At 42.3% G+C, this 15,612-nt stretch overlaps 1 protein-coding gene across 9 annotated transcripts in view; it reads left to right on the forward strand.

The window, feature by feature from the left end:
• Mglur (metabotropic Glutamate Receptor) overlaps positions 1 to 15,612 on the forward strand; it is a 45,505-nt gene that overhangs the window by 4,256 nt on the left and 25,637 nt on the right. For 2 of the 9 annotated variants that reach the window (XM_072020251.1, XM_072020256.1), the window contains exons 2-4: positions 11,782 to 11,933; positions 12,012 to 13,128; positions 13,589 to 14,397. In XM_072020251.1, coding sequence (XP_071876352.1) covers positions 12,581 to 13,128; positions 13,589 to 14,397 — 1,357 coding nt within the window. In that variant the 5' untranslated portion in view covers positions 11,782 to 11,933; positions 12,012 to 12,580. The other 7 variants (XM_072020253.1, XM_072020257.1, XM_072020259.1 and 4 more) reach the window with 7 other exon arrangements.

The following is a 15,612-nucleotide window of genomic DNA, read 5'->3' on the forward strand; positions in this document are numbered from 1 at the left end:
ATCGAGAAGGGGGAAAGAAGGAAGCTAAGAGGAACATCGAGAAGAGTGGAAAGTTTCCGGAAGCGAAAGGAGATAAAGGGATAGGTCCTAGTGGTGGAGGGACAATTGGGAAGAGAAAAGTAATCTCAGCGCCCACAAAAGGGGGTGAAATAAGTATCCGCAGGCAGTAACGTCGGTAGATAGATAGATAGATAGATACATACATAGAGAGAGAGAGAGAGAAAGAGAGAGAGAGAGAGAGAGCGGGGGGTGGGAAGGAAAGGCAGAGGAGGGTGATATTGATTTGTTTTTATTGCTCGCAGACACGCGATAACCGTGGCCAAATGTGTGTCAGAAGGCGACGAGCGAACAAAATTTCTCGAGGGCGACCCTGAAAACGGAGGTGTCGCTCGTTAGAAACTGAAGGTTGGTGAACGGAGAAACAATCCCGACGTTCCTACGAATGGCGAAACGGTGGAGAAACGGAGCTAGAGATATAGAGAGCTGGTAGACGAGCAGCACGTCGCTCGAGACGATTATTACGAAAGATAAGGTCGCTACAAGTCGAAGACTCGATTGCACAAATAATGAGAACGAAGCTGAGGGGCGGTATAGCGGTGCTATTGATTCGCTATCGTAAGGCAAACAGACCACAGACGCGACGAGGAGATCCGTCTCCTCGTGGATACAGCCTTTCCAGTTTCGTCCGTTAAACATCGTTACCACATTCGATGCTGGATTAACGACATTCTAGCAATTGCTCGGATTCTAGACCACGTTACAGGAAACCATCACAATTCATGGACTGACTATCTTGGTATGTTCTGTAGCTCGATTATCCTACCATCGTTTCCATTTGGAATCGAACCGTGACGGCATCGTCGCCGGACTTTAATATCGTGTTCGAGAAAGTTTCGCTCCCTCCTTTTTTTAACCGATGTCTGGGAAAGCCTGGCACCGTCTCATCGGGGTCTCGAGATTGAAATAACCGCGACGAATCTTAACCGCGTTATACGGAATCCAGCCAGCGGATTCGATATCGATTCGCGAGTTGCTGAGCGATTGGGGAATTGGATCGGCTAATCCGGAAACTTTGCTCCATCTAGCGTCGATCGAAAGTCTTTGGTCCGCTTTACGATAGAATCCCGTTGCTGTAGCGTCGCGAAAGCCTTCCAATTAGAAGTCGGTGCGATCATAGTTCTACACTTTCCAGATCAGTTTCCCCGCGCGCTTGTTATATCCGATCTCAACAGGCCACTATTCCTTCTCGTCGACGACTCAGTCCATCAGGGATTAAGAAAACGTGAAATTAGTGGTAGAATCCATTTGCATTCTCTTCCGAGTCCGCTCGGTGAAATCATCTCCCGGTACACGTGTCCAACTTCTTCGTGTTCCAAAAATACGTGCACCAGAAGGCGTAGCGACATCCTTCAAGTCGAAAGAGCACCATCAAGCGGAATAACGCTCGAATTAAACGGGATAACGAAATCCAAATACCACGAACGTACAAATAGGCGATGAGAGATAGAGTGACCAAAAGGGTGAAAAAGCAACTGTAATGAAGGAGAACAACGAGTGGAAAGAAAGAAGAGGGTGGTTCTTCCGGTAACGGACTCTGAGCCATCCGATGGATGGGCGACGTCGAATCGCGTGGATGACAACGCGATTCATAAACGCGCGTGTACGAAGAGCCGAGGTTAAGCGTTGGCGAAACATACTGGCGACGCGACATCGTAAGCGGGGGTGAGTCTCTAAATGAACAGCAGCGGCGCCTTCGTCGACGAGTGGAAGGAACGAAAAGTCGAGGAGTAGCAGAGAGCTTCGAGTACTTCAAAGCAAAAAAGGGGTGAGACGGAGGAAGACGAATGTGAAACAGAAGGAGAAAAAGGAAGTGGACGGGATAGAAAGAGAGGGAATGAGTAGAGGCAGGTGGAGGGGAGCGGCAAGGAACGTGGCATGAATTAGAACTCATTTGGTAAAGTGTTGCGCGTGTAGCGAGTTTTGAAGAGGACGTTGTCGGGGGTGGTTCAACGTCGGTGGCCTAGAGAAGGAGGAGGTTGCTGTATTAAAGGCGGGGAGGGTTGTCGAGTGCAGAGAGCGAGGGTGGCGGAACTAAAAGCGAAAACGAGGATGAGGAGAAATAGTGAGTGTGATATGAGAAAAAGGGGAGGGTTGGGGTGGAGCTGAGAGGGGGATAGAGCGAGAGAAACAGAACGACAGGGGGGAAGAGGGAAGAGAGAGGAGAGAAAAAGGTGAAGGTGCTGGACCGTATCGCGGAAACTCGAATCTTCCTGGCAAGTTGAAGGTACAAAAGAGGGAGAGGCAGAGTGAATCAGACGTAGCGACCGGGCAATACAGGAGAAGTAGAAAAAAAGGAAGAGAAGAAATCAGAGGAAGAAAGACGAACAGAGAAAAAGAGAGGGGTGGCGTGGAAAGATCGACGAAGAAACAGAGGAACAGCACTTTGCTGGTTCTCGCTTCACGCTCAAAGAAAACGGGTCGACTTGTCGAGCTTGTACGATTACCCAGTAAGTAATACTCTTTAATCAACGACTGGGAGAGGAAGACCGGAAAGTTTATATTTCGAATCGGCTACCGTGGATCTGCACAGGGTGTGCAAAAAGTACGGCCGTCGAATTTGAGGACTGGCTGCTTTGCGAAGAAAATGATGTTTCTCATCTCGAGAAACACGCAGCGAAACTCCATTTATCTGAACTCCATTTATTGGAACGAAATATCAGATACTGTCCGGTTAAACTAATTCCTGCTTATTGACTCCACTTATCTGAATGCACAGTTCTACTATATAACAGAATTTTTATTATACAAACTTTATTTATTTCAACAAAAGTTTAATTAGCGTCCGATTAAATAAACTCCAACTGATCGAAATCCACTTATCTAAAAGTGAATTCTTTCGAAAAATTGCTATTATGGGGAATCAGTGAAACTTCTATTATATGAATTCCAATTATATGAATTGTTTGAATCCCCTGACTATCTGAATCCCTCGGTGGATTCAGATAAATGGAATTCTGCCGTAAATCGAACGTGTACATACGATTTCAAGCGGTCGAGTCGACACGAACTGCCATTTAACCCACTCTAGGCCGATCTCTAGCTGAAAGACAATCTCCAGAAACCGACATGTCGATGTTCTTATGGTCTTGTTTACGTATTATTCATTTTTCACTTTATCTTACAGTCATTAACCACTTTTCAATTTCACACAATTTTTAATTTCTCTGCTACACTCTTTCTGCGCGATCTTATTCCACCAACTGTTTTCATAACCGACTGATAACGATTACCGATAAAGAATTCCCTCACATGACGCACACGGTGCGTCACTAGTTTCGAAGCTGTTAGCAATCTAGTGGTTCAATAATCGCGAACCGAGACCGAGCCAGACTTTATATGTAACAGACACCTGTCTGATATTTATCGACTTAAAACCGTTCTACTTTACGCACACCAATTATTCACGGTACGTGAGCGAATTAGCAAATTTCTAACGGCGAACGAGACGGGCTGTTCATTTAGATTCTCGAGCAACAGATTTCTTTTATTTCTTCCGTTCGTTTGAATTAATTCTTTCTAACACATCGGAAAAGAAAACAGACAAACAATTTAACGATGTTTTAATAGAGTACGATCTCACAGAGATTTCAAACGTTAGGTATAGTATATTATTACACGTAACTAGGACAGTTTTGTCAGTGATTCTAATAGAGCTTGTTAGTTATTCGGTGCAGGCATTATAATTTCAGACGGTCTATCCAGGTCTACAGGATACAGAACCGGGAACAAGCCTCAAGAATATCAAATCACGGAAAACCCGATTTACTTTATGCAATATACAGATTCTCCGACGCTGAGAGGTAAAACCAGCGAGTCTAAGGAATATTTAATTCTGCGCATTTCAGCCATGAAAGCGGCTGCTAATCCTCAAACGATCTTTCGTCAGGAGCTCCATTGAAAATTCGATGCCGGCTATTTCGCACGCCCTGTGCTTCGAATAGAAAATGCTACCTTCCATAGACGTTCTTCCGTGGACGCCCTACAGGGATTAAACAAAAGTTGCAAAAAGAAGCGACGATGGCGAGGCGGCAATCGCCCCTCTTATTAATTGTAATTTTTTGTTGAATTTTTAAACGTTATATTAAAATCTTACGTTGAAAATTACGTTATTACGACAACTGATAGTAGGGTGATCGAGGATCTGTCTCAAACTAATGGAAATACATGAATTTTATTAAACGAATGGAGCAGTCGATGTAAGCAAGTAAAACGAAAGTATCTATGATTTTCGGAAATATTTGAATCATCACTGATTGTATCGAGCATCATACCTGTTATATGCGTTATGTATTAACAGTTTAATATGATACAACTATTGCATGATTATATCATTATTTACCTAAACTATATCTACACATAATAAAAAGTTAGTATGTTGCATGAATACAAGTGTATTTTCGTCCAGTCGCGGTGAGACGCGATCGCTTGATGTAGCGCGTCAACGGGAGTCGTAAATTCCCGTTACGATTGCACGAATCGACACCACGAGCAGGGCGATCCCCTTATTTCTTTTGGGATAATAGGGGTGATTGGTTTTTAATATAACTGGAATCCACAGTTATATAATATATACATATTTATTTACACTAGCCTACAATAATTATTGCGTCGACGGAAATTGTTTGACTTCGTCGTGTCGGAAAGCACAGTAATTGATTAATCCGAAGATTGATCGATTTGATGGATAGAACGCCGAGAACTTGACTTTTGATATGTATCGATGTTCGTTGAATTCGTGATTTTATCCGTTAGAGTTTAAGACGTATGCGGTAGGATTTCTGAAGAAAGACTAACTGCCCTAGGATAAATTTCTTGTTCTCTCGGGGAGACGACCACCTCCGCGCTCGGATCACGCCATCGCTCGCGCCGATCATCACGTATGCCTACTTCTTTGTGAAATTAAAGAACGGATCGAATCGACGTTTCTGGAACTCGCGGCCGGGCGGCAACCATGCGCTCGTCGATACATGGTATGCCCCGTCAGGAAGATGAGACGATTCGTGTATGACGCTAGAGGACCGCGAGAGACGGTTAGAAACACGATCCACCATATCAAGCTTCGCGACGTAACAACAAGTTTTAATTATAGTAAAAATTTCGAATCTTCTTTCATTTTTACGACATCCGATAAAGACGACATATATCAAGAATCGTTTATATTTCAACGAGGGGGAGATCAGAGACACGTGCTTTGATCTCTGAAAAATTTGACCGACAAGCACGAGATTGTACAAAAGGGAATGTTTTTCCGTAAAAACGTTAAGAGAACTTTTCTAGAAGAACTTTTCTAAAAGCTGGAGCGACGCTGAACCGAGAAAAAGCAATACGGTTGCGATAGCGTAGGAAATACGAAATTATTTGTTCTTTCCCCCTTTCTCACTCGGCGAAATCGTTGCAATTGTGTTGTAGAGGGGCGTAAACGCCAGAATCGCCGGAAACAATGCTTTGCGAGACAACAATGCTTTCGCTTGCTCCCAACTATCTTTTGAAGGAAACTAATTCGACCAAGGAACAACGGAGAATAGTTAAAAAGGACAGACAGGATGATGCTACGCGATTATTGTAACGAACAGGGGTTCTCTTTTGAACTTTCAAAGAGATTCCTCATTTAGAGAGAAGTAAAACAATTCTTCGACTCTGCAGGTCTGGATACCTGTAAATTCATGAGTAATTCAACCTTGAAGCGCTTCGATGGAGATTATTATAATACGTTATGTATAGTTGTCTTGATATTTATCTCGTGTTTGAATTAATAATCACCTTGTTTCGAGTGGTTAAATAGCATATCCATAAAATTGGAAATAAATAGGTTTAGCATGAAATTTATCGCGTTTACCAAGTGTACTATTTTGATTACCGAGTGTACACACTGCCCTATCTATCATTCTGAAACATCCGGAAGAATATCAAAGTGACAAATCCAATATTTCACCTTTCAATTCTTTCGATCGAACAAATAGAAAGTTCCATCGCCACCCTTTTACCTTAATTGATCTTATAAATCGTTTGCATTAAATTATCGATCTTTCCTAATTAAAACTTCCGTCTAAGATTCTAATAGCCATATCTAATCGTGCGATATCCAGAGATTTGAACTAATATTTTCTGGATATTACTCCTCGCTTCGATCGAACCAATTTGAAATTCCATCCTAATCCACGACTTTTTCGTCTTGTTTCGCAAAACTTGAACTCTGCCCCTTGTAGTTGCCGAGTATCTGTTCGCCACGATGTGACGCGACGTTCTATTGCATATATCGAGCCTGTGTATCCGGTTTTCGGACTAATAATTTTGCGGGTAACTTCCGGCCCGTGATTGCCCAGGAAACTACTAATGCGCGCACGTCCTACATACACACATATGTGAACATAAATGTATACACAGACGATAGCGGATCGAACGTTTCCGTAGTCGGCCTCGAAGATACACGCGAGCAATCGAGATTGCTTTTCGCGAGAAATCTTTTTCCCCGCCTCTCCATCTGGGTCTCTCTTGCACAGCTCGGGAAAGAACATCTGGCGACCTATCTTTTCGTGATACAGACAACGAAGGAAATTGTTGGGAAATTCGTGGAAGGAAACTAAGAAAATAATGGACGTCGAATCGGAGGGTGAACTTGTACTTAACCCATTAAGGACCGAGTACACGAATAATACGTGAAAGTTGTATAAACGTAACGTTATTGGAAAACGTAAGTGAAGTAATTTATATACTGCTTTGTTAAACCACAGTACGTGTACTAAACAGTACGATAATCTAAATGATTACAATGATCTAAATAATTACAAATGTATAAAATATACTTCGAATATAATTTGAGACGACGTTAAAAAACAGAACTTGATAACCTGAATTGTGTAGGAAGAAGTTATATTGTAGAATTAACGCAACACTGATCCTTAATAGGTTGAGGTTAAATACACGTTTCTTATATCTACTCTGCTATAATGTGTTCAAGAATGCGGAATGCATCGTTCGTTTTGTAAACACGAAAGGTTCACTCGCAATTACAGCTACTGGATACGCGTATTTTTATTTCGTTCTTTTTTTCTAATTCTTAAATTTTAGTCTTTCTAGCTTGAAAAACGAAAAGTGGAACAACGAGCAGTTATTTCGAGCTATTTCGACAAATTTTTCACATGGTATCGCTCTGATCTATCCCGTGTCCCGACGAATCGCCTGAATCCCGGTATACCCCGAGATTTATCCCAAAATCGCGCTGTCCCGATCTGTTCGAAATTAGTTGGCAATTTAACCGAGGGATTCTACGCTATTCTATGGTTCGCATACATCGGTTTGAATTACACTGGACGCACGTCAGGGTAATTTTTTGGCCATAAAGAACTTTGAAGTCACTATGTATTGCGACCGATCTGCCAACATTTTTAAAGCAACATTCAAGCGAATACCGTACCACGCTAAATCAGACTTTCGTCGTGCGCAATGAACGTGCTGAAAACACACAAATTTCTTTGTTAGAGTACAACTTTGTTCATAGTTCCCCCAAATGAAAGATTTTATCATTTATACCGTTTTTATTCGTTTGTCCCAACGATTTCACGGATCTCTACAAGAATGTAAACCGTACCGTTTTCCTTCTCTAAATAAAATATGCGACTAATTTTCGTCGAAGACTTCGTTGTTAAGGAAGAAAGGGTTTTCGAGCTTTTGGAGAAGGGAGGGGGAAGGAAAATCGATGTATCCAAATTGAAAGGGCGGGATAGGCGCGAATATCGGAGGCAGCTGGAATCGTGAAAGCTTCGGGTAAATATCCCGAGTGGTTGCGAGCTGCACCTACGCTTGGTCGATACTCTAAACGGGGAAAACGGGAAGATATTCCCTTTTTATTTAAAGCCAGCGAGACAGACGCAAACAGGAAAAAAGGGAGGTGGATGGGTGGGTAGAGAATGAGGTGTATAGATGGTGGAGGTTCCGTACGAGGAGAAAGTACATCGAGCGAATCGGGATACGAAAACACGCGTGTGAATATTCAACCTCCGGAATATTCAACGGAAAGAAAAGAAAAAAGAGGAGAGAGGATGAGAGTTGAGGAAGTCCAGCCTCCCTTTCGACCGAGACACACACAGTTTGAAATTTCCAGCCGGTCTCCATGTGGAAGGGCCAAAGGTGGTCGGTAGAAAATGGTTCCTTCCTCTTTCGTTCTAGATATACTGAAATGGGGTGGAGCAAATGATTTTGTACGAAAGGGAACGATTTTGTAAAATGTCGTGTTGAAAGTATGGGTTCTATTATTTCTTATAAATGAAAATTATTTCAAATTTTCAAATTTCACCGTTTATCATATATCACTGGTAACGAGTTAAATAGCCTATTTCCAAACCTAGATTGCTTAAAAATTGCGATAAAATGTCGTGTTGAAAGTATGGGTTCTATAATTTCTTATAAATGAAAATTGTTTCAAATTTTCAAATTTCACTGTTTATCATATATCACTGGTAACGAGTTAAATAGCCTATTTCCAAACATAGACTGTTTAAAAATTGCGATAAAATGTCGTGTTGAAAGTATGTGTTCTATAATTTCTTATAAATGAAAATTGTTTCAAATTTTCAAATTTCACTGTTTATCATATATCACTGGTAACGAGTTAAATAGCATATTTCCAAACATAGACTGCTTAAAATTTGCGATAAAATGTCGTGTTGAAAGTATGTGTTCTATAACTTCTTATAAATGAAAATTATTTCAAATTTTCAAATTTCACTGTTTATCATATATCACTGGTAACGAGTTAAATAGCTTATTTCCAAACCTAGATTGCTTAAAAATTGCGATAAAATGTCGTGTTGAAAGTATGTGTTCTATAATTTCTTATAAATGAAAATTATTTCAAATTTTCAAATTTCACCGTTTATCATATATCACTGGTAACGAGTTAAATAGCTTATTTCCAGACCTAGATTGCTTAAAAATTGTCCAAAACTGAATTTGGCGAATTACAATGCAAATAGCTTAGTTCGATCGAAATATCCTATTAACGTAAATAATCTTACTACGATGATTGAAAGTTCCATTGCTGCGAACGAAAAACGGGAAGAAGATGTCTCTCGCACGAAGGTATAGAGAATCTTTCCCTAAAAGATTAATAAGAGTTTACCATTCACGTAAGATAAAGGATGAGAGATAAATGGTCCGTTCTTCTAGCTCTCCTTGGGTCCTTCATAGATAAGAATGTCGCTCAGGTGGTTTAGAGTCTAGAGGGATCGTGTGTGTTAGTCGTACCCGTGACAGAAGTGGGCCGTGCGCGAGCGGTTAACAAAGAGCGTCGGTGGCTCGAAGAAATGGAGGATGGCACTTGCCGGAGAACTGGAAGCCTGTTTGCATAAAACTCCCATTTAGTTCGTGAATTCCAGTGCGCGCGCATTCGCGACGTGACAAATTTTCGATATGCACACTTCTATTTGGACGTCCATCTCGTGGCTAAAAGTACAGCCCCGTTTCTCTCTGAACCCTGAAAATGCGCGGCTGCTGCGCCGCTACGCTGTGGCCGTTTCTCTCAAAACGACCCGAAAGCATCCAGATAAAGCGTATCGTTGCTGCTTTTCATTCGTTATTTTCTTTCTTCTTCTTTCCTTTTCTCCTTTTAATCTCTTTTATTCGATCGATGAAACGCAAAGTTCGTTGAGCGTTGATTTTTCAAGGCATCAAATGGGATAGAGCGACGGGCAATTCTTTTGGTTCTGAATGTTTCGAGCGATAAAGAAAATTGAAGCTTGTTATTTTGACAGATTTGGAAGGTCCAGTGTTAAGTATACTGGCAGAGTTCGAGGGAAGGAGTATCGCTTCTAAAATCGAAGAATAAAAACTGGATCGAGGTTACTTCGCGCGAACTGAAGTCTTCTACATACAATGTATTCGTCTGGAAAGTCGGCGCCACATGGCTTAGAGTGCAAGCGCTTATGATGCTTGTTCACCGTCGGTAGACCATCCAGCGACCTCGATGAAACTTGTACTTGAACTCTTCGATCTTACGCTTCCCTTATAACTTCTCGCTATTTTCCTGGGGTATACTACCAAAACATACATTATAACTACGAACAAGTTACATATACGATACGTTACTAACACTATTCTACATGATAAACGTTATGCCTTATTAGATACACACTGGAAAACAATGCAGTAGTATTATACACTTAATGTTGATCTCTGGATGGGTGGCCCAAAATTTCTAGGACGTCGATTGATTTTCATTCCTTGAAATTAGTCGTAAATAAATAAACATTCCTCGACGAACGACTGTAACATTAGTCAAACTTCTCTGAAAATCTTACTTGGAGAACAAGATGGAGACAATACTGGCGAAAAAGTGGTAATTGGTAAACCGTGCGATTCGAACAAGATGAAATGCGGGCAGCTGGGTCAGTGAGGTAAGGAGTAAAAAAAAGCGGTGGGAGGGCTTTCGAATTTAAAGCCGGGAGCACGGTCACGCTTGTTAGAGTTCCGTGAAATTAAGTCCGCTTAACGAGACGTAGCCGGGGAAATTTAACGAGCCCGAGCCGTGCAATGTCGACCCGGAGAATTTTCGCAGCCACCGCGATGGCTGCGAGCGACGCGCTCGCTGAGTCTCTTGCTACCCCTCTGTTTCCCGGTAAAAAAGTAAAAGTGAAATCGTCCTAAATAGCAGTCGGCTTGGTTGCGTTGGTCGTCAAGTTAAATCGGTCGAAACGGGACGCGAAAAGTGAGCGTGGGAGATGGAAAGCCGGCGGTTCTGCGGTGATAAAAAAGAAGGAAAAGAAAGATGACGAAAAAACAGAAAGGAAAAAGTAGGAAAAAGGAAAGCGTGTCATGACACGTTCTTTCGCGATCACACGACTGGAACAAAGTTTAAGATAGTAAGGTTGGTAAATCTGTTTTGGAATTTTCCATCGGAGATAGAAGTTCGACACGATCCTATTTTTCTTGGCTCTGGTCGACTTATTAATACTTTTATCGTCTCCCTGTCGCGATCAGAATTCACTGAAAGATTAAGAGAGGATTCGAGAATAAAGGAGCTGGAGATTTCTTCGAAAGTTGCCTTGCAAAAGTCCTTCGTCTTCCTTCGTCGACTTCGCTTCGGCGACGTTCACTTGTACGTGGGAAACTTGCCTTCGAAAACTTTGAATGCATCTGGTTTCTCCTCGAAATGAACAGAGAAATCAGTATGTGAACCTGTAACATTCGTATCTTCCAAGGTCGTTTGTTCCTTCCCTCTAGCACCTCTTCTCGATGGGGGTACCATGTATTACGTAACGTTTCAATTAGTTTGTCCAGATCTGAATTCGAAACTTCCGGATATAAGCCGTCTTTTCACTTTCTGCTTTTTAAGAATTTACGTATATGATTAATATCGCAGGATCCGTTAAATCTTTTTGTCTAATAATCAAGTCCAAAATCATTTTCGTACTAGAACTACCAAGACAGTGAAAATTAATAATTCGTAGTTTTTCACAAAAATTTTACAGTGTGCTTTTTTATAAAATAGGTATAGGTGGATAAAGACTTGCTTTTTTGCTACTTTGTATAAAAAAATCATCTGTCTACTTATACAATCCTTGCTTTCATTTCAATCCTTTCGACAATAATTTTACAAGTATTATAATCATCGATAGATCTACCGTTAACAGAAACAATAATTTTACTTGAGAAACAAGAGAAAAGTCGTATTTTACATCCGGAAGCTCTTATGGTTGTCGTTATACGTGTCCCCTAATGACCTAGGAAAGCAGAAAATGACTTGAACGACGAAGAATCGTCGAAATAGAGTCGTGATGCGTGTCGCGAAATTGACGAAGGAGTACTTTTCCGGTTCGTCTGATCGGAAAATAAAACACATTCGGCTGATGACTTGGAACGATCGATAAACTATGTATGTAGGTACTCCGGTGATCCTCTCCGCTTTCCTCCAAATCCTGACGCACTAATATCGAAATTGCTTACGCGAACTTCAGGTTGAAGGCGAGGAGGATAAACCAAGATTTGAGCCGGGCTTTTTCGGGACGGTGGCTCAGGAACAAAAGGTCGAAGATGCTGGAGGAAACGATGGATGAAATCATAGCTAGGATTACTCTTGATGAAACCGTATTAACGAAGGAACATACGAAAGCGATCGGACAACTTTGGATCCGTCTATTTCGCCACTACCAATCATTCCGTATCTAAGGATCGTCCAAGGACTGCCTTTAACGTGTAAATAGAAGATGTTCAAATGAAACCTGGTGACCACGGAAGGCCTAAAATCATCGACCTAAGATTTTTCTACAGTGCGCTTGAAACACGGCAACCTAATCTCGTTAAGTTCCGAGCAACCGATAAATACATAGAATTTATAGAAACCTTGACCATCCCAATCGAGGAATCGACCTTAAAGAAATATCCAACTAATCGTAAATCGGACAGGAAGCATTCGTCAACGTCATTCAGAAGAAGTTTCTCACGAGAACGCGGCATAAAATGCTTCGATCTTTGAGCAAACAGCAAGCTCCGCGCAACAAGTAGACAAAAGTCCAAGCCGGCTAAAATGAGCCAGCCTTTCGTTCGGATGTTGATTCTGCTGCTATCACTGCACCAGCTATCGGTGTTGAGTCAATCGAAGGCGCACAGCGAGCGGGAAGCAGTGCTGATCCCTGGCGACATCGTCCTGGGAGGACTGTTTCCGGTGCACGAGAAGGGCGGCGCCTCTTGCGGGCCAAGCGTCTACAATCGAGGCGTGCAACGACTCGAGGCGATGCTGTTTGCCGTGGATCAGATCAACAAAGACAAGAAGATACTTCCAGACATCACGCTGGGCGTACATATCCTTGACACCTGTGGCAGAGATACGTACGCGCTCAACCAAAGTCTGCATTTTGTTCGAGCGTCTCTGTCTAATTTGGACATCAGCGTGCTTGAGTGTGCGGACAAATCCGTGCCCAGGGTAAAGAAGACGGCCAGTGCTGGGCCGATCTTCGGCGTTATCGGAGGTTCCTATAGCTCCGTGTCGTTACAAGTGGCAAATTTGCTGAGGTTGTTTCACATTCCACAGATCTCGCCTGCTTCTACCGCTAAGGCGCTTAGCGATAAGACCAGGTAACTTTGAACTGTCTCTTTTGCAAATTGTGCTAATCGTACCAAGCAAAATTGTTTCGTTCTTTCTATAAGATTTTCTTAGTCGAAAATTTAACCTTTATGTTGCATAATTAATTTTTCTTACGAATGAATTACTCTATAGTGGATACATTGTAACAATAATTTTTAGTAAAGCGCGGATCCTTTTCTATTTTCGATAAATTTATCTATTCGAGTTTGCATACTCGTAGTCCATCTGTGTAGGAATTCGAAATTTTAGAGTAAATTTACAGTTATAAAACACAAGATGCAATATACGTATGCATATCCTCCAAAAGAAGACGACTTACATCTGCAAGGTTTCCTCAAGGGACGAACCTCAGGCTTATGCCAAGACATACTATATATCTATCGATATGCATATTTTATGATAATTGTTACAGAAATAACGAAGAAAATCCACGTTTAATCTCTCCATTAGGTTCGACTATTTCGCGAGGACGGTGCCTCCGGACACATTCCAATCGATCGCGTTGGTGGACGTGGTGAAAAGTGCAAATTGGTCCTATGTCTCGACCGTCTACTCCGAGGGCAGCTATGGAGAATACGGGATCGAGGTGTTCACCAGGGAAGCGACAGAACGTAACGTGTGCATCGCGGTAGCGGCGAAAGTGCCTAGCGCCGCAGACGATCGTGTATTCGACGATATTATCCAGAGACTGAGTAAAAAACCGAACGCCAGAGCTGTGATTCTGTTTACCCGCGCAGAGGACGCTAGAGGAATCCTCGAAGCGGCCAGAAGATCCAACATGACAGCATCCAGTCAACCGTTTCAGTGGCTGGCTAGCGATGGCTGGGGTCGTCAAATCAAACTCGTAGAGGGTCTCGAAGAAGAAGCCGAAGGCGCTATCACGGTAGAGCTTCAGTCGGAGAACATTCCAGGCTTCGACGAGTACATGGCCTCCTTAACTCCGGACTCGAACCGTCGAAACCCTTGGTTCAGCGAATACTGGGAGGAAGTGTTCGGTTGCGTTCTGAAAAAGAATATCAGGCTCGTAGGAAATCAAAATAGCACCGTGTGTCCGTTGAAGCTTAGACTGACCTCGGAGACCGGATACGAGCAAGAGTCGAAGGTTCAATTCGTCGTGGATGCTGTGTACGCTTTCGCCTTGGCGCTGCACAACCTTCAGAGGGACGTGTGCACGAAAACCAAGGGTTTATGCGCCGCTATGGCGAACTACGACCGAGCCCTATTCTATAGAAACTACCTGCTGAACGTGTCCTTTACAGGTGAGTTTTGAATTACATACTCTCATGCACAAAAGTTACAGCGAACCCAAACGGCCTCCAAAGGCGGAATTCGATATTTTGCACGGCCTTCTGTCACTGCCTCGGGCTTTTCAATGCGCTAGAACATATTACTATATTTGAGAATCGTGCATGTATTATACTTCGCCTCCATCCCTCGTCCTCTTTGGTTCAGCGGTTCACCTCTGATTCCGTATTCCGGTATTCGCGTATTAAATTTTTCCCCTTGCAACAAGGCGAGCAATAAACGCGCGATTCGCGCCAGGCTTTATAACGCGAAACCGATAATATCGACGACCCCGGTGAACAATAAACGCGGCAGAACGAATATATTCACAGCAGCGTGGCTCTGCGAGCCGATATGAAATTTTCCCGACCTTCACGGTTCTTGCCAGCCTGCTTTGAGAACGATGGATAATTCGCGGATAATCGGAGCATTTTGCGCTTGATTGAGTTTTATCGGCTACTTTCCCGGGAAGATAGCGGCATTTGCTTGTGCGTTTTATGGTTGCCAGTATTCCGTCAATCTGATCACGATCTTTCGTTTCTATATTTTATGAACCGACATAAAGATAACAAAAACAGTTTTGGATTTAATCCTTGGATAATAATGACTGAGTCATTTTACTCATATACATCGACGTTCATAAGTATCAGGATATCTGCTACTACCATACAAATAATTAATAATATGTGATAATTAATCTAGATTATCAAGGAAATTGTTAATCTATCAAAAATTTATTGCAACTGTTTGCAAGAGTTAGAAAAGTGCGTTGGTCCGCATAGTTTCCAGATCTGAATCGCATAGTATTGTTACGAACAGAGTGATAAAATGTATTAGTGCTCAAAGATTTAACGAAATCAGTGATCCATATATCTTACACTATCCTTATATCAAATCATCCTTTAACCGCACGAAAGCTTTCAAGGATCGTAGAATGGACCAGACTGAATTATTCCAGGCATTTCTCCGGAGACCAATGCATTCCTAGATCGAACACGGAAAGACCGAACGCGCCGTGCCGTTCATTCTGGCCTCGTGCCTCGATTCAGATTTCCTGACATGGGTATGAGCGAAACGAATTTTTAGCGTGGCCGATGAAAACACGAACTAGAGAATGATGGTTGCGGTGATTTTAGCTGCTTCGTACTTGGAATTGATACGAGCACCGCGATGCCTTGCTCAACGAGGCG

This window comes from Bombus fervidus, chromosome 17 (assembly GCF_041682495.2).
Source record: "Bombus fervidus isolate BK054 chromosome 17, iyBomFerv1, whole genome shotgun sequence".
Lineage (NCBI taxonomy): Eukaryota > Metazoa > Arthropoda > Insecta > Hymenoptera > Apidae > Bombus > Bombus fervidus.